The sequence below is a fragment of the Arachis duranensis genome, chromosome 10, assembly GCF_000817695.3.
Source record: "Arachis duranensis cultivar V14167 chromosome 10, aradu.V14167.gnm2.J7QH, whole genome shotgun sequence".
NCBI classification, from domain to species: domain Eukaryota; kingdom Viridiplantae; phylum Streptophyta; class Magnoliopsida; order Fabales; family Fabaceae; genus Arachis; species Arachis duranensis.
Genome location: NC_029781.3, coordinates 97,704,721 through 97,724,278, shown reverse-complemented (window position 1 = coordinate 97,724,278; position 19,558 = coordinate 97,704,721). Strand labels below are relative to the sequence as shown.

The 19,558-nt window shown below is 27.7% G+C and overlaps 1 protein-coding gene across 1 annotated transcript; it reads right to left on the bottom strand.

Moving 5' to 3' along the window:
- Window positions 1-1,791: 1,791 nt before the first annotated feature.
- On the bottom strand, window positions 1,792-3,662 carry LOC107471149 (transcription factor MYB30). Its single transcript, XM_016090589.3, has 3 exons — window positions 3,384-3,662; window positions 3,019-3,148; window positions 1,792-2,609 (listed from the first exon to the last, which is right to left on the bottom strand). Exons 1-3 carry the CDS (start codon window positions 3,514-3,516, stop codon window positions 1,946-1,948), a joined length of 927 nt encoding a protein of 308 aa, XP_015946075.1. The 5' UTR covers window positions 3,517-3,662; the 3' UTR covers window positions 1,792-1,945.
- Window positions 3,663-19,558: the final 15,896 nt, after the last annotated feature.

The window sequence follows — 19,558 nt, the reverse complement described above, 5'->3', positions numbered from 1 at the left end:
TATCGTTATCTTTTTCTTTTCAATTTTTTATATAAAAAAATAAAAATAAATTAAATTTTTACAATTTATTATAATTTATTATTAAATAAAATATAAAAAAATTAATTTTTATATCTTTATTATTTATATTTTGTCGTAACTAAACGCAACCATGATAATATAAGTCTGGCTTGCCGCCTAACTCGTATTGCACATGGAATTTTTTTTTTTATGATTATTAATTAACTTTGGCGTAATTATTAACAGTTAGTAATAATTAAATCTTGTACTGAACGGCATTATTATGTTCTATCTATAAAAAAAAACAATATGAATAATGTTATATGTATGTACATGCATGTCTTTATCATCTTATTAGCATAGTTACGTGGTTGACAATGCAAGGTGCTAAGCAGTGTATGTGTCCACATGCATAACCAGATGGGGGCTCAGAAGTCAAGCTTACGAGCCACATGATTCTGTCTCCCATTGGCAACTAGAAGAAACAAAAATTAGAAATCAATATTCTTGCTTTAAATTTCAATATTTTGTGGTCATTGCACCATTTCCGAAGTGATAGCTATTATTACGATTTATTTTCATCCTAATTCATTTATATTAAAGTCAAAATATAATTTCATTAAATAACGTGATAGTGATCATAATGGCATATTACAACTACAATTATAGTTGTAGTTGGCAATTTAAAATGTGAGTTTAATTTGTTCGGTTTCTATTTTTATGTTTTGTTATTACTTTTTAATGTTTTTGAAATTTTACTTAAAAAAGGAGTAAAAATAAAACATGAAAATAGAAACAATATTTTATTATTTTTACTATTTATTTTTCTTTTTTTTCACTAAAGTTTATTTAGGTTGTGTTTCCATTTTTATAATTTTCCATTTTGAAAAGTTTTCTAAAAAAATGAAATAACAACGGAAAACACAAAATATAATATTCTTTTTCTTTTTCTTTTTTATCAGAAAATTTTAAAAATAAAGGAAAAATATCTTCTCAAACCAAACATGATCTATCTATGTAGGTCTACAACCTAAGTGCGAAATATGATCTATATGTTAAGTAGGTTAGAGTGTGTATTATCTCTATTTAGGAAATTTTTTAATGAGCTATTTTGTGCATTATTTATCTGTCTAAGTATTAATAAAAATAAAAAAAAATTTATTTTACTTAAATATTAAAAAATTAATAAAAATTAATAAATAGATATCAATAGAATTTTAGAGTTTTGATTCACAACATATATAATATAGCAAAGTATAATTTTGCAAAATGTCCCAGTAATTTTCAAAAACCGCCATTACATGTCCGTCGCTATTTATTAGCATTTTTGTAATATTACTCAATATTTAAGTGATTCATTTATCTGAACACAATATTTAAAAAATTTAGCCTTGGAATTTATCTGCTAAACATATATAGGTATTAACAATTTGAAAACTAGAGAGGGTTTTTTCTTGTGTCATAACTGTATACATGAATGTTAGATGTTACTTGTGCACACTGCCAACTTATAAACTATAAAAAAAATGGGCTCAGAACACAAGCATTTATAGCTATTAAGTTCATAGAATTAATTGAAACGGGGTTGAAGAATGAGAACCATAATAATTAAAGATTGAACTCTGCTAGAAATTTTGGTTATATATATGATATTATTATGTCATATCTCTTCTAATAATAGTGATATATATGCTGAAGATTTGAACATGATGATAATACTGTTGAACGTACTTGTCATAATTAATCCACAATAATATTATGGGAAAAAGAATTAAACAAATTTTTATAGTGAAGCATCTAAGATGGCATCCATGATATATATTGATTAATATAGAAATATTTATACACACTTCCAATGTAGGCCCAAAAAAAAAAGAAAAAAGAAAACAACAGAAAAAAAAAATCTTGATTAAAAAACAGTGACATGCATGCATGATGAAGATAGTTAAATAAATTTCTCAATATTAGTCTCATCTAGAAGCCACTTCTCAAGCAAATGGAAAGGCATCAAAACTTGACCAATTTCTTCAGTCTTGCTCTCTTCTTGTTGGGAATAAATTGAATGAGAAAACTCTAATGATGAAGTAGTATTATTTGAAGACTCCAAACACTCCTCATTACCAAAAACTTTTGTTCCTAAAATGCCCTCCTTGCTAGAAGCAGTGTCATTATTATTATTCTTCTTCATCCACCCTTTGAGCAACCGAGCTATGTTATCAGCATTTGAAGCATAGCTTAAAGATTGTGTTGCTTTATTATTATTATTGGATGAACAAGAATTAGAATTGGAATTGGAAGAAGAAGAACAAGATAAGGATTCAATATTATTATTATTATTATTATTATTATTATTATTGTTTTGTGGTGAGAGTGCATGAGTGAGTGCTTTCTTTGCCATGTTGATATCTGTTTGGAGCCTTCTTTCCCACTGTCCACGTGGCATAACAACTTTCTGAGATGAAAAATCATTATTATTATTTGCCAAACAAGACCCATCTTTTTTTTCTTCTTCCAATTTCTTGCTGAGCCTTTTTTTCAGATAGGTGTTCCAATAATTTTTTATGTCATTGTCTGTTCTTTGTGGAAGGTAAGAAGCTATTGCAGCCCATCTGCACCATAATTTTAATTACCATGTCAAGAAATTCAGATATCATCCCAAATATTATTTAGGCAAATTCTTTCAAAAATAAAGAATGTATATCAAACTTAAAATTTTTTCCAAAAATAATTCTTTTTTCTCCACATCATATTCACTTATAGGTGAAAAAAGAATTCATTGCTTTTTTAAATATTTTAAGATATAAAAAAATATTCTTTAAATTTTATTTAATTTAATATTTAGGAAGGTTTTTAGAATCATAGTATTATATATATACATATTTATATGTGATTGAATATAAGTATATATCTTCCTTTATATATATATATATATATATAAAAAAAACAATTTTATTTGAACATTTGAGATTTTATAAGAGGTATGTTCTTGGACCCAAAATTTAAAACATATGAGTGTACCTGTTTCCCAGTAGAGCTTGAAGGTGAATGATCATATTCTCCTCTTGGTTTGTGAAATTACCTCTTTTGATTCCTGGCCTTAAGTAATTTGTCCATCTAAGCCTACAACTCTTACTGCACCTTAACAAACCTGAAAGATTATATAAATTTTAACAGAAAATAAAAGCACAATATGATTATATAAACATTTAACAAATTATTAGTTCTTAAAAGATTAAAAAATGGAACAAATATAAACTTTAACTTTCCATTTCTTAATTATATATATTCTTTGAAAGTACCAATTTCTTTAACAAAACACAATATAAAGTAAAATAAATGAGGAAATTAAATATATGATTATACTAATAATTATTATTAATTACCAGTTTTAGAAGGAATAGCTTTCCAATTTCCAGGGCCATGTTCTTGAATGTAAGAGACTAATAAGATGTCTTCTTCAGGAGTCCAAGGACCTTTCTTGATACCTTCTTTGTCACAACATGGTGGTCTTCCCATGATCTCAAAAGTATAATAGCTTCAAATTTCTTCTTTTCTTTTTTTGTTGAAAATTTCAATTTGAGTAGTACTATGCAAGAGTCCAAGCATAGCATAGCAAAGACTTAATATGGTGAGAGTATAAATAGGGGAATTTAAGTAATTAAATAAAATAAAATTATATATGGAGTGTGTGAAGTGAAGGCTGACTGAAGCAAAGAAAAGAAGGGGCAAAGGCTAAATAGTCAAAAGTTGACGGCAAATGCATTAAATATATTACGAGTAAGACGGCAAAAGTCAGCTCAGCTACACACCAATATTAATTGCCATGTCTCTCATTTTTAATTCTATCCCTTTATCCCATTAACATACATAATATTTATTAATTCACATTTAGAAAGATAATAAATATATATTAATATATAAATATTACTACCCTTTAATTAGGATTAGAATCATTCTCAACCTTACTCATGATATTCACCCAACTTGTAGGACAACTTTTTGTTTAGATTTTGTATTAAGAAATCAGACCTCCAAGTTTTTTATTTTTAAGTTTTTGGAAGTAAATCAGAGGGATCGTTTTGTATGGAGGGAGGATCTGAAACCCACATTAAAATAAATCGGACCTGCGATTTTTTCATGATAAAAAAAAATTTTTTTTACGATTTACATGAAATCGGATGGTTTGTTTTTTCTATTAATTTACTTTTTAAATTAAATTTAAGAAGTCGCTGAGTTTAAGTTGTGTCTGACACTACACCAATGTTAAGTATCATTTCTCTTCGTATCCAAGTTCAGTATCAGTTTTACCTCCATAATCAAATTAAAAAGCGTAAAAATGACGGATGAAAAGAAAAAAAAATAATAACATCTAATTATCTATATGTAAATGTTTTTTTTTCTTTCGTGAAATAATCTCTGAATTAATATAACTAGTGTATGTTCCCGTACTTTGTACGGATAATACATAAAATTATATTAAAAATTTTATTAAAAAATTAAATAATATATATAGCAATTATTATTATAAATATTTTATGAAGTTATAATTAAAATCAAACTCTTAAAATTTTTAATATTAAAATATTAAAAATAATTAGTATTTATCTTAATCAATTTGAGTTTGTTAAGTGATCATCTCACTCGTCCGCTTAAACAACTATTAGGAGTTAGAATCTCGCCTTGTGTATATAGCAGTCCATTGGCTAGCAATAAACCCTTAATGAAAGGAGTATCAATACGTGGTTAGACTTGGTAGGAGTTTTCGAATACGCAGGTACCCGACCTGTCTATACCCGGATGAAAAGGGTAATAACTTGACCCGAGTCGGGACAGATTTTGCTCAAGACAGGTATCGTCAGGTTTATGGTGTACCCACCCCAAATGTATACATATAAACACTTTTTAAGAATTAAGATTTGCCTCACATCACACATGATTCATAATTTTAGTCTATACTCTATAGTCATGCAAGATAAACTCAATCATCCTCACCTAAAATCTTCTTCTTCTCGACTTCTTCACAAAAAACCGCATAGCTCCTGTCATGTTGTTGCTGAGTCCATCGCCGCTTACCTATTCACAACTCCCATCTTTCTTCACAGCCAGAGACGAACCCACGTTTAAAATAGAGGGGGCATTTGCCCCCACAAATTTTTTTAAAAAAATTAATACTTATATACATATATACCACTTATTATATTATATTTGTCTCAAAATAAAATATAAATAGTTCTTTTGTATTTTATGTTAAAAAATATTTTGTTAAACTTAACACATAATAATAATTATATTGTTAAATTTGATTTAGTATGAAAAATAAATAAATAAATACACTCAAAAATTAGTGATAATTAATTATATTATATTAGTTAATTAATTAATAATTAAATTAAAACTTAATTTTCTAATTAAATACAACTTAAATTATTAGTGATTTTTTTAAAAATTGTTTAAGATAAAAAAAATATATTATCTATGTATTAATATACTGTAATTATTTTGGTTAAAAAATTTATTTATACTATAAAAATTATAATAAGTAGATTTTATAATTAAATATAAGATAATAAAAAGTAAAATAATTGTTTAAAAATATATATAATAAAATAATATTTAATCATGTTAAAAATAAAAAAAAGTCCTTATAAATATTTTTTTGTTATTTTAAATATTATACTATGTGTATGAAATTTTATTTTTATTATTTTAAATATTATAATAATGATTGTGTGTATATTTCTAGTTCTTATCAATATGTATTAGATAGTTCTAATTTTAAATTTTGAATATATCTAAACCAATTTAGATTGATCAAGTGATCAACTTAGTCGTCCACTTAAATAAGTATTGAGGGTTCGAATTCTGTCTCGTATGTATAGCAACTCGTTGCTGGCCAATTGTAGATTCTTAAATGGAATTCAAATTCATGACGGATTAGTCCTTAACTTGTTGAATATCGTGGGAAGCAAAAAAAATATCTATATCTAAATTTTATTATATTTTTGTCCCCATTACTAAATTTTTCTGGGTCCGTCACTGGACACAGCTTATGTTATCATCGCTGCTCATCCCGTTACCGTCGTTATTGAGCCCGTCGCCACCATTCTCATGCCGAGTTTCTTTTCTCTAGGTAGATTTTCCTCTCTCTCTCTCTCTGATTGTGAGTCTGTTAAGTTCTTCTATTCAAACATTGATATTTAAATTATAAAAAAATTGATTTTCATATTTTATAAAATATCATACTGGCGGTAATTATAAATATGACGCTAGTTAAAATTAAATAAAGTAACACAGATAAAACAAATAAAAAATAAAAAATTACTTAATATTGTATAAAATTTACCTATAAAATTCTGTACCAAAAAATGAATTTAATTTTAGTATATTAATAATATAAAATATTTTATATAATCATTAAATTCAATTAAATTTATCTATTTAGGTCATTATTGAAAATAAATTTAAGATACCAATATACAATTACTTTAAATTAAGCAACAATTATCAATACTATATAAGAAACATACTATTCTACTAAGAATGACTGCCATAAGGAATAATTTTCCAATTTTCTATACTAATATTAAAAGTTTATATAATACTATATAATAATATTATCATTATCATTACTATATGATATCAAAACAAAAAAATCACCATGCTAATATAATATTATTAATATTATATAAATCATATTTGTATTTATTTTTCTGTGCGTATATAATATTTAATTAACACATTAAGATATATATAATATTTTGTTAATACATATATAATATAAAGTGATTTACAAATTATATTTAATTAAATTAATTAGCTGATATAATTAAGTCATGGTAATAAATTATATTGAATGAGTTAAAATAATTAAATCGAAAAATACTCTCCAGAGTATGCCACGTTAATTCCATCATTAAGTGCAAATATCCGATTTTTATATAATAGAATAGATATATAGTAAAGTAATAAATGCTGAAGCAATGGATGCCACTGAAAAGCGCGTGAGGCATTGAATGATGATACACTGGGAATGGAAAGCTTCCCTCTTTGCTTTCTAAAGTCTAAAACCACAGCGACCCATTAATGCTAACAACACAATACTCATTATCCTATTCACAGATAACTTCATTATTTTTCCTTTTTTTTTATATTGAGGGTTTGGTTAATATGTGTTTTTAATCAATTTTTTATTTATTTTATTAAGTATAATCTTTTATTATTTAATATTTTATTATATATATATTTTTTAATCTCACTTAAAAAATCATAAAAATGTACCTGAGTCTTGTTTTTTTCCTTTTAAATGAGTGGTCATCATGTTAAGAATTAATATAATATATTTTATTAATTACGAGAACATAATTAGTTTAATTGAAATTTCATAAACTATTTCAATGCAGGAGGAATTTGGAGAGTTTAGCTCGATTTTAATATTATTAATTAAAATTTTTTTGAGTTTAGTTAATATGTGTTTTAGAGTATATGATAAATTTATTATTAATAAAAATTTTTAAATATTTTTATTTAATAAAGACAAAACAAATAAATTAAAAACTTAATTTTTTTATATTTTTAATAAAAAAATTTAATATTTCACGTTTTATTAGTGTTTCAATAGATATTAATGTGCCTTTACTCTACGTTTCACTAGACACTTAGTTTGTTTTTATTAGATCATTATTTCTTTCTTTTATTAATAATGTATTAATCTTTATATATACAAAACTATAATAAATTAATTTTTATATAATATAAATATAAATATATCTAGATATATTATCAGTATCTTAATATATTAGAAAAAATGAAAGTTAATTTAACATGAAGAAAACATTAAATATTCTTATTAAAATGACAAAATGTATATTGATTAAAAAGTATCATGAATTTAGGTGAAGAGTTTAGAAGGAGATGGAGAAGAGAAGAGAGGTAAAAACAAAGAAGAGAAAAATTGAATCTACAATTTCTGTTTTTACAGAGTGAGATTAGTGTTTTTAGTATTTGTTTGGACACTATTATTTTGATAAAAAAAAATTTAATAAAAAATATTTTTTTTATTTTTTAGTATGTTTGACAAATTTTTAGTAGTAAAAGTAAAAGTATTAGAAAAATAAAAAAAAAATCTTTTTTGAGAAGCTGTAATTTACATCTTTTTTTAAAAGATTTTTTTCTTAAAAAAATATATTTTCATGTAATAAATAACTAAAAAAGTATTTTTATATTGTTATACCCAAATATAATTGATAGATAAAAAGATCTTTTTGCATAAAATACCCAAATATAAAATTACTTTTACCTTTTCATAAGATCTTTTAAAAAAATAACACGAAAAAATGATTTTTTTTTGGAAGTTCATCCAAACAAGCTCTTATAGTTACAAGTAAGAGAATCTTTTTTAGAATCTTGTAGAAGCTTTGCACTTAATTGATTCTATTAATTTTTAAAAGTTGAGAAACTAAACTAACTTCTAACTTATTTCTACAAAATAGAAAGGTAAAACAAAAAGTTAACTGCTTTTAGCTGACTCAGCAGTGACTTAAAGCTTAAGACAGCTATACTGCACTACTCTTATATCACCATCTCCACTTTCTTTCTCTTTTAAATTCTGCCCACAGCTATGCTTTAATACTCTTATCATCATTTCTATATTCTTTTCTAAATTTTGCTTTTGAGAATACGAGTACCATAACAGATTTTGAGATATTAAATATTTCAAATTAATATTTCAATAATTTTCTATCACTTCTATCATTATCTCTGTTATTACTATCATGACTTTTTCTTCTCATTAGTTTTGCTCTATTTTCAAATTCTAACTGAGCAATATCTAGTTTGGACCTAGAGTGTAAGAAATTCTCTAAAAGCATTGTCTTTGTTAAAGTATCTGTTAACTGAACTTCTCCTATAATGTGACTCACTCTGACAATTTTGCTATTGACATGGTTCATCACAAAATGTAAATCCATCTCAAAATATTTTTATTTAGAGTAAAAAATTGGATTGGCAGCTAATAGCACTGCACTTAAGTTATCACAGTATATTAGTGGTGCTTCTTTTAGTGAAAATTGTAACTTAACCATTAAATTCTTTACCTAAAGTAGTTCTTCCACTAAATTGGTATCAGAGCTTATGGTGTCACACCTTCCGTAAATTTTAAGAAACTAAATTCTGATTTAGTTGAGGCTCAAATATAATGGCATAACTGCACAAAGATTTACTACAACGTAACACTAATCTCAATGAAAATAGATGAGAACAACTACTTATAGTAAAAAAATCAGACAGAATCAACAATTAAAGAAAATGATATGCCAAATCATATTATAGGAGAAGGAATACCTCTAAAGTTTCTTGCATAAAAGAAAAATGGAATTAGTACAATGAATCATGAGTTTCAGAAGTGAAAGAGACAAGATACACTCATCAAATCGTGGTTATTAGCTTTAATAGCAAACCATTCACAAGACAAGAGTGGTTAGATGTGTGTACACTTGTCAAATTTAGAAGAGGTTAGAGAATCTCTTCTCGTATTAAAGTCACAATGATGCATTGAAACATAAGTTGACTAATATTCAAATTGGTCCATCTGTTACTGAAAATGTGTTATCAATAAAAAGAACGATTGATGAAATAGTTTTCGTAGTTGAATCTATGAAGGGAAGCGATCATGTAAATACGATTCTAATTAAATGATTTGACTGAAGAATATTCATTATTGATAACTTCTGTTCTAGCCAGATTTCAAAGAATAACTATAAGTGAATTGAAAACTCTACTCTTAGCTTATAAAAACATGCTAGCAAGATTTCGAACGCCAGAAGCGTTTATCCATGCAAATTTAGTGTAACATCTTTAGTTTAGTCAAAACTAGCAAATGAAAGGTGGATTCAGAGGTGAATTTCGCGGTAGAGGTGGAAGAATGCACAGAAGAGATAGAGGCTCATATAGTGAAGGTAGAATGATGCAAGAATCACAAAGTGTAGAGAAATACAAAAATACTATAGTAAAAAAAATAGAATGCCAAAAGAGTACACTGAAAATAGAGAAGTGCAAGAACAACCTTACTATAGGCATGGAAGAGAACAATATAGAAGAGGCAGAATACATGATGGAAGAAATATATGAATAAAAAGTCAAAGTATGAGAAGCTCTAGCGTCAAGTTTGTGATAAGATAGATCACACAGTCAAGACATATTAGTACAGATACTTTGAGGAGCAATATGAAAGTGACTATAGCAACCATATTAATCAACCCAAAGTCAACTTTAGTAATGTGTTAGCTACATCAGCAACCATTCAAGATCTAAATTGGTATCTTGATTTAGGTGCTACACACCATATGACACATGGTGAATATAATTTGATGGAGAAAGAAGAACATGTTGGAGATGAATAAGTTGTGATAAGAGATAAAACATGTTTACAAATCAATCTAGTTAGTAATTCGTGTTTTAAATTTGATTTGAACTTTAGGTTATTTATGTTGAGAAAACTTCTATTTGTTCATGAAATCACAAAGAATTTGATGAGTGTATATCATTTATGCTGAAATAACAAAGTTTGTCAATTTTATCATAGTTCACACACTAGCAACTTATGTCACCATTCTGATACCATGAAAGGTATCATGAACTTAGATAAAAAATTTTAATAATAGAAAAAAGAAGAGAGGTAAAAAAAAAATAAAATTGTAATTTCTGATTTTGCAGTATATTCATGAATTGAATAATATAATGAAAAAATAGTGATTTTATAGTTACAAATAAAAAAAATCTTTTCTACAATTTTATAAAAGTTATGCACTTAACTAATTCTACTAATAACTTCTAGAAATTTAGAAGTTAAACTAATCTTTAATTGATTTTTAACCGATTTATGTAAAACAGAAAGCTAAAGTTAAAATAGAAAATTAACTACTTTTAACTGAGTCAGTAGTGATTTAGAGCTTAAGACAACTATAGTTTAATACTCCTATCATTGATAAAGAACAAAAAAAAAAATTAAGATAACAATTTACAAAAAGTACGTCACTGCACAACTACTTTTTTTTATATATAAAATTATATAAAAATTTAAGTTTCTGACGTATTTTATTATGTATTTATTAAAATTTAAAATTAACAATAATATATATTAACTAATTAACTGTATGCTAAATTCTAAATGATACCGAAGTTTTTTATGCCAATTTTAAATATGCCAATTTTTTTGTGTGTACTTGTGAATAGTTTTGAAGTAATTGAAACCAGCCCCTTTCTCTTTCAACTTGTCTTTAGGTTCATTAATTGAATTGAACTGGTAAGTTGACTATTTAATATTTTTGACAGTGATCATGTGTATAATTGAGTCCCTTGATTCTGATCGAGATAAAAGCCATGAATACCTACTTATATGAATCATCTCGCGCTGCTCGTGCTTATGTAGAATATTAGATACATATATTAGAAATTAGAATATTAGATTATATTTTCTTTTTTAACCATCATATAAATAAAACATTAAATTTTCTTGACTTTTTGCCTTGAGGAAATTAATTCGTCTGCATAAATATTTGACTTCCTTAAAGTTTTATCATACATTAGACGAATAAAGTAATATATAACATTCACGTTTCACATTTGACACTATATATGACAAAATTAATAAAGAAATTAAAATGGTAAGGTACATGAAAATTAATTAAAAAGAATTGTACCATATATGCACTCCATGAATTATTTTATAATATTAATTAAAAAATTCAACAGAATTTATTATTTTTAATCAGTATATTTAATTATCAATTTAATTTCTTTAGTTTAACAATTTAACACATACTTTAATCTACACTTTTAAATATTATTATTTAATTATTAAATAAAAATAATAAATTCTGCTTTCTAACATTCTCATACATTAAGTTTTTATATTATTTTTTTTAAATTTATATGCACATATTTATAATTTCACAATTATCCGAGAATTTTGACTTCCAATCATTATTTGTATGATCTTATGGATTGGCATAATGGTATATTTATCTTCTATTTTATAGCCTAATTAATATGTATATGTATTATAGCTAAATATTTTTATATTTTATTATATTGTTAAAGTATATAATAGTTTTTCCTTAGTATATAAAAGAAGTACCATGAATTTTGTTTTTTAAATCTTAAACTAATAAATAGAGACACACTAATAATGTTATGTCTAAGTTAAATTAGAGAGAAGCCAAGAAGATCAAGTTGATGGATCATGCTTGGCCAATTAAAAGAGAGACCTTATTTTGGGGCATATAATACATGGCCATATGTATATATATGGAAAACCATTGGTGATGATCAAAGATGGGTCAAGAAATTTGGTGGTGGAAATCAAATCTAATAATGAAGTTATTTTAACTGTGACAAGATCATAATAAATTTGGTGAATTGCATTTGCAAGAGCAGGGAACCCATACATACAAAGTATCAAGGGCCAGCGCCATGCATGCCTTTGAATGCTAGGAACTACACACAGGAACAAATTTGAAAAAGATTCAGCAAAAACTATGATGTAATTGAATTACATTATTAATTGAATAAGTAATTTTCCTAATTTCTCAGTAAAAGTTCCGTTCTCTTCTCTCTTACGAAGAACTTTCAGTTCATCTTCTTCATCTTCTCTGCATGGATGGACGAGCCGTTTCAACACACATCCAAGGTCTCCTCTGTTCTTTATTGAAGACCAATTTATTCCTTGCTTTCCAGATCTGCCAGCACAGGTTCGCTGCCAGCTCTATATCACTTAAATAGTTGTGGCTTCTATGTCTGGTTGCTTGTATGAACTCTAACCATCACTCCCATGGTTCTGTTTGTTGTGCCTCTGCGAGCTTCCATGCTTCCACTAAGTCTGGATAATAAAAAATGCAATGACCCACTGATTCTTCTTTCGTTTGGTAGCAAATACACACAGGGTTAGAAGAAGTGATTCTGGAATGTAGCTTTTGGTTGACTGGTAAGCCTTCATGACCCATCTTCCAGATATAATTTTTGACTCTAGGTTGGCTTTTTATCTTCCATATGTTCATCCAAAACTCTTGCTGCTTGCATCGATCAAGGAGGAACTCCGCTGGAGGGTGGTAGAAGAGGAATGCCACTTGGTAACGTGACGCTACAGAATATCCGCTGTTGTTGGTCCGCATACAGGTTAGTTTATCATCGCCTTCACAGATAGGAGTATTGATGATTGCTTCAGTGATTTCTGGTTAGAAAAATTGTGCTATTTTAACCGGGTCCCAAGTTTTGTAAGGTAAAATTAGTTCTGAGACCCACTGAGAGATTCTATCAGTGTTTTGGTTAGAAATATGCATAACTACATGTAATCATTGATCCATGAATCTGTTTGAATGTTCACCATATTTTTTCTACCAATTTTTTAGATTAGTCCTTTTTTCAAGACTTTCCTGCCTTCCATGACCCTCCTCTAGTCCCAAGATGGGTTATTCCTTGTCTCCGCTCTCAAAAAACTTGTAAACCTGTAGTATCTGCTCCTGTAGACTTTATTAAGCAGTGAATTCAATTTAGTAAGTAGCCTCTAGCCTTGTTTTACAACCATTGCATGGTTGAAAGCTTTTAGGTCTTTAAAATTTAGTCCTCCTTGATTTCTGGGTCTACATGTAATCTGCCAACTTATCCATTACATGTTTCGCTCTCTATTTTTTTGTCCCCACCAAAAATGTAAGATAGTGCGATGTAACTCCTCTAGCAAAGTATCAGGCAATCCAAAACAGCTCAGAGTATAAATGGGAATTGCTGTAGCTACTGCCTTTATTAAAATCTCTTTACCGCTAGGAGAAAGTAGAGCTCGTTTTCATTGTTGGAGTTTTTGACGGACCTTGTCTTTATTATAGTTGAAAGTAGCTCTCCTGGACCTCTAAATAACTGACGGTAGCCCCAAATACTTATTTTGATTTTCAATATGCGAAACCATAAGAAGATTAGACAATTGGTCTTGGGTTTGAAGTGGTGTATTTTTGCTGAAGAAAATAAATGACTTGTCTAGATTAACCACTTAGCCACTTATACCCTCGTAGGTCTGTAAGATACTTAGTAAGTCTCGGAAGTCTCCTTCTGTAGCTTTGCTAAATAAATTTGAATCATCTGCAAAAAATAGATGGGTAATTCTGGGACATCTGTATTCAGTCTCAAACCAAAAAAGATCTTGTCTCTGTTCTCCTTTGTGGAGCAGATGAGAGAAACCCTCTGCACAAAATAAAAATAGGTAGGGAGAAAGAGGATTACCTTGACACAACTCTCTACATGGTTTAAAATAACTACGTGGTTGACCATCCCCAGTAACAGAGTAAGAAACTGTCGTCACACATTCCTTCATCCAATCTAACCATTTATCGCAAAAACCCAATTTTTTCATCATCGCCCAAACAAAAGACCATTCGACTCTATCATAAGCTTTACTCATATCAAGTTTTAGAGCTAGTTCACAGTCACCATATCTCTTATTTTTCAAGAAATGCATAAACTCATGAGCAATAAGAACATTATCACTAATCAGTCTTCCTTTAACAAAATCACTTTGATTGTCACTAATCACTTTATTCATGACTATTTGCATTCGATGTACTAAGATCTTAGAAATAATTTTGTAAAAAACACTACTAACGCTTATAGGCCGAATATGCTTCATAGAGCTAGCATTATCAATTTTGGGAATAAGGCAGATATGAGTGTGATGAAAAGCTTTCAAAATTTTACCTCTAAAAAAAAACTTCGGACTACTCTAATCACATCATCCTTAATTGTCCCCCAAAGTATTGAAAGAATTTAGCTGTAATCCCGTCATCCCCAGGAGTTGAAAAGGGGTTGATAGAGAATCAACCTTTTATTTGTGGTTGCATCGATTTTCAGAGGCACATGTTGAATCTTCTCCTCTGGATCAGTCAGGTTGTTAAAGGCAAAAAGATTCACAAAATAATTCTCTATGATTTCAGCAATTCTGTCCAGGGTCTGTTGCTGAGTTTCCTTCTTCATCCTCTATAACACACACCTTATTCCTCCTTGATCTTGATTTGAATTTAGAGTGAAAGAATTTAGTGTTTCTATCTCCCCAATTCAGCCATTGAACCCTGGATTTTTTCCTCCAATACCGTTCCCCATCCTCCACAGCCTCTTCAAGTTTTGCTTCCAATATCCGAATCTCTGTGGGATTAACATGCTTCCTTTTTTGTATTTAGCAACCAGTCTTTCCTTAATGTATGAAATTCAGACTTGGAAATTAGTGGCGGAGTTCCTTTGCCAGTCCACCAACCGATGCCTGCAGTTTTTTAGCTTTCCAGCCAACTTAAATATTAGAGATCCAAAGATTTTTATTTTTCATGCCTCCTTAATTAATGCCACCACCTCCTCTTTTTCACACCATCTTTCTTGGAAGTGGAATCTTCTTTTAAATGTCCTCTGTTGTTGATCGTCACTTAACAAAATTGGTTTGTGGTCTGACCCAATACAATCTAAATGCGTCACAAATGCATTTGGCCAAGCCACTCTCCATTCATTAGTGACTAGCTAGCACCCTATCCAGTCTATCCCATATCAGATTATCTCCGAATTGACGGTTGCTCCAAGTGAATTTTCCACATTCGAAACCCATATCCACCAACTCACCCTCATTGATAAAGTCATTAAATTCTTGAATTGAGAATTTTGCCTTGTTTTGACTACCTCCTTTTCATGATAGAATCTGATTGCATTAAAGTCTCCTATCACAATTATCTTTTTGTCCCCAATCTAAACTCTTTGCAGCATTCTTTCGAATTGTTCTCTTCTTCTTCTTTCTTCTGTGGCTAAATAAACCCCAATTGTCTCCCATTGTTGATTAGATTTCACATGGTGACACTTGAAGTGAATAAAGAAACTTTCTTGCTAAATAACTTGCAAAGTAATGCCTTCCTTCCATGCGACTGCCATGCCTCCTGCCTGACCTACCGGATCCACCGTGAAACAATTTGTAAAACCTACCCTCCTAACAACTCTCTCCACTGTCAAAACATTAGTTTTAGTTTCACTTAGAAACAATGCTTTGGAAGAATGGGATATTGTGATCCCTTGGATGTTGTGAATTGTCAGGAGATTTTCCAAACTCCGACAGATCCACATCAACATTTGCATCCCTCTTTAGGTTCCATATGTTGGGTGGTACCTTCTCCCATGCTTGCTGATGTATCCACTACTTGACATTGTCTCTTCCAATTTGTCATGTCTTGTAACCCCATATTGTTTCTCTTGGATCTTGAGACCAATTTGAGGGTTGATTTTCTTCGGGCTAACTATTTCAACTTCAGCTTGCTGCCTTCGTTACCCTTATCACTTTGGCTTGTTAATTCACAGGTGAATAAACTGTTAGAATTTGTAGCTTCTATCAAAATCTTCTCCCTTATTTCGGTTTTCTGGTTTGAAACCTACCTCAACTCCACTATTTTGTGAATTACCTTCTTGAAATGATAAGCTAGCAAATGCACGTATTAGATTTACTGGTGTAGGCTTCCTCGACGTTTGTCTCCTCTCCTCCTTTTTTTTAGGTTTGTTGGGGTTTTGGTTCTTCTTTGGATGTTCTATTTTTCTCCCCACTTGTTCAGCTCTTAGCCACGTACCCCATTGTTCCTCCTTTGACTGTCTAACTGCCGTATCCTCTAAATTATGTTGACAATTTCTCACTTCATGACAAATAAAAACACAATAATAACAAAAGTTACCGATACATTCGTATTTCATGTTCACCTCAATTACTTTCTGATTATTGCCTGTAATTTTAATGGATCTTCTTAATGGTTTTGTGATGTCCAGCATCACTTTCGTCTTCAGCAATCTGTCCTCCTTACCCCTTATCGAAAATAGATCCGTCTCTAACACGCTCCCAAGTGTTTCTCCTACTTTGCTACCCAGGTTTCTTGTTTTGCATTGTTCTAGTAATCCCCATAGTTGAACCCATGTTGGAATCGTTGCAAACTCCTCATCTTTAATTTTCAAGTCCTCATTCTACCTTCGTAGATTCAAAATGTAAGTTTTGAAAAGTCAAGATGCACCTCTTTCAATCCTGATCAAGCCTGTTTCATTGTCGAAGAAGAATTGGAGCAAGTTTTTCCCATGATCCATGATTTTGAAACCTACCAGTTGGCTCCAGATTGCATATAAAGCTACTTCAATAGTCTTTGGATTAATTCTCCAATCTAAAAACAGCTTGCCTACAAGACTCTTCAAACATTTTTCTATCCCCTCCTTTATATTTTCATCATTGAACAGAATGACTATCTTTTCATCTGTCACAATAGCATTGGTAGCTTGAATTCGATCGGCAGCATGTGGTGCCATTGTTCCCTAGTAGTCTTTTATGAAATGGACTCACAATTAAGGATTCTCCTAAAACAATTCTAGCAAAATAAAATATACAAACAAACCCTAGAAAACAGGGTACTCTTATGCAATGTAAGTATTAACTAATATTAATCAACTTTAGTGCTTAAATTTATAATTTAGAATTTAGAGTTAAAAATTTATTATTTAAAATTTAAAATTTAAGATAACAAAAATAATTTTTAAAAAATTAACTAATGTTAGATAAAAAAAATTAGTTATTTAGCACTATTCTTTTATTTAATAGCTTAAATTTTTAAAAAAATTATAATTAAAAATTTAACATTTGATACTTATCAGCCAAACTCATCTTTTAGCATGAAACAAAATTTTCCAGAATCTTATTTATTTTTTGAGGTTTTAAAAAAAATTATGAATTAAATTTGTCTAAAATGAAGAAGTTTTAGAAGTACAAAAAATTATAAGATTGTTCACTCATTTTAAATCAAAATAACAAGATTTATATATGATAAAAATTATATCGATGACGGTCAATTATCAAAATTTAGTTTACTAAAATTTTTTATGTAAATTTTTTTCAAATAGAAAGTGTATATGAAAATAGGGCATTTCTAATGTGAAATAATGATGTTTCCTAAAAATTAAAAGTCAACTTTAATTAACAACATAAAATAAGAAAAGATAAAAACAAAATATTATGAATATCTATTAGGGATAAATATTTTTGTGTGTATTTTTAATTTTTTTTTCTTACATGCTTCTTTTAGTTAAAGATATCTACTATTAGATCATTCTAATAGAAAGAAGTACCCATATATAAATAGAATAAGACAAGATATCGAGAATAATATATAAAAAATAGAAATATAAAAATTAGTATTTTTATATTTTATTTAAAAATAAATTAGAATAAATTATAAAATTTTAATTAATTCTTATTATTTTTATTTAAAAAATTTAAAAAAAATAACTCAATATCTCTATACATATCTCATTTATCAAATATAATTTTATATTTCTGTATTTTTATTTCAATATTCCATACATATAAACAAATGCAACCATTAATATAACATACTAGACACTACTAATTAAGATTATGAATAATACAGTAATACTATACATTTAATTTTTTTTTATTAATCATGTCCAATCAAATTAGTCTAATATAATAAAACTCAGTTATAGCTAATATTATTTCAAGTCTTATTATTTAATCTGATTGAACTTGATTTATAAAAAGATTTGAATATATAATATTACTCTAAAATTATATATGAAACGAAATTTTAGGATTTTTATTAACTTCAACTCAATTTAAAACATTACAGCAAGTCAACTTTTAAATTATTTAATATTAATTATTTTTTTAAAATTTATTGCTTAAAATTTATAATTTAAAATTTGCAACTTAATATTTAAAATTTATAATTTATAATTTAACATCTCAAATTTAGAGTGGAGTGGCTGACATTAAGAATAATATTGAGAAAAAAAAAGCATTGTTAATATAAAAGTAAATAAAAAATAAAATATAGTAAATATTGACTATATGAACAAATTATATATTTTTCGTTGTTTGATTCATTAAAGAAAAGCTTAAAACTAATCAAAATTCATTATTTATCACTTTTTCTAATAAAGCTAGATATGAACAAAAGTTTCAACGCCTAAGGTAGAATTCAAAAAGACAACCAATAAAAAAAAATTTTAATCTGCTCTAACAATTATTTCTGTATTAATAAAATAAGTCTATATGGCATATTAAATCGTTGATTTATTCGTTAAAAGTTAATTATGATTGAAAAATTATTTTTTTTATTAAAAATTTTGTTGTCTTTCAAAGATAATTGTGATAATTGTGAGGATCGTTTATTTTTTGTTACATTTTTTGAATACATTAACTAAATTTATTATGTAAAATAAAAAAATTATTTGTAAGTTTTAAATTATTTTTATTTATAAAAATTAAATAAATAATATATTAGTGATTAATGTGTCACATATTGGAGATAGAGAAATTGTTATTAAAAAAACTAACCAATTCCATAAAATTAAATATCAAAGATCGAAATAGATATTTTTTTTATTGAGTGCCTCGTTTTTTTTCAAATAAATTATTAGAAGTTGGGATGGTATTCACCCACCCTAAAAAAAACATGAAACTATGGAATTAATTAAAAAACACAACAAATAAAAAAAAAAAAAA

Excerpts from the sequence above, each read along its gene's own strand:
- LOC107471149 (XM_016090589.3), bottom strand. The coding sequence starts at position 3,516 with ATGGGAAGACCACCATGTTGTGACAAAGAAGGTATCAAGAAAGGTCCT. Across the intron at positions 3,149-3,383 it reads AGCTATTCCTTCTAAAACTG|GTTTGTTAAGGTGCAGTAAG; the intron begins GTAATTAATAAT and ends ATAATCTTTCAG. Across the intron at positions 2,610-3,018 it reads CAAGCTCTACTGGGAAACAG|ATGGGCTGCAATAGCTTCTT; the intron begins GTACACTCATAT and ends ATTATGGTGCAG.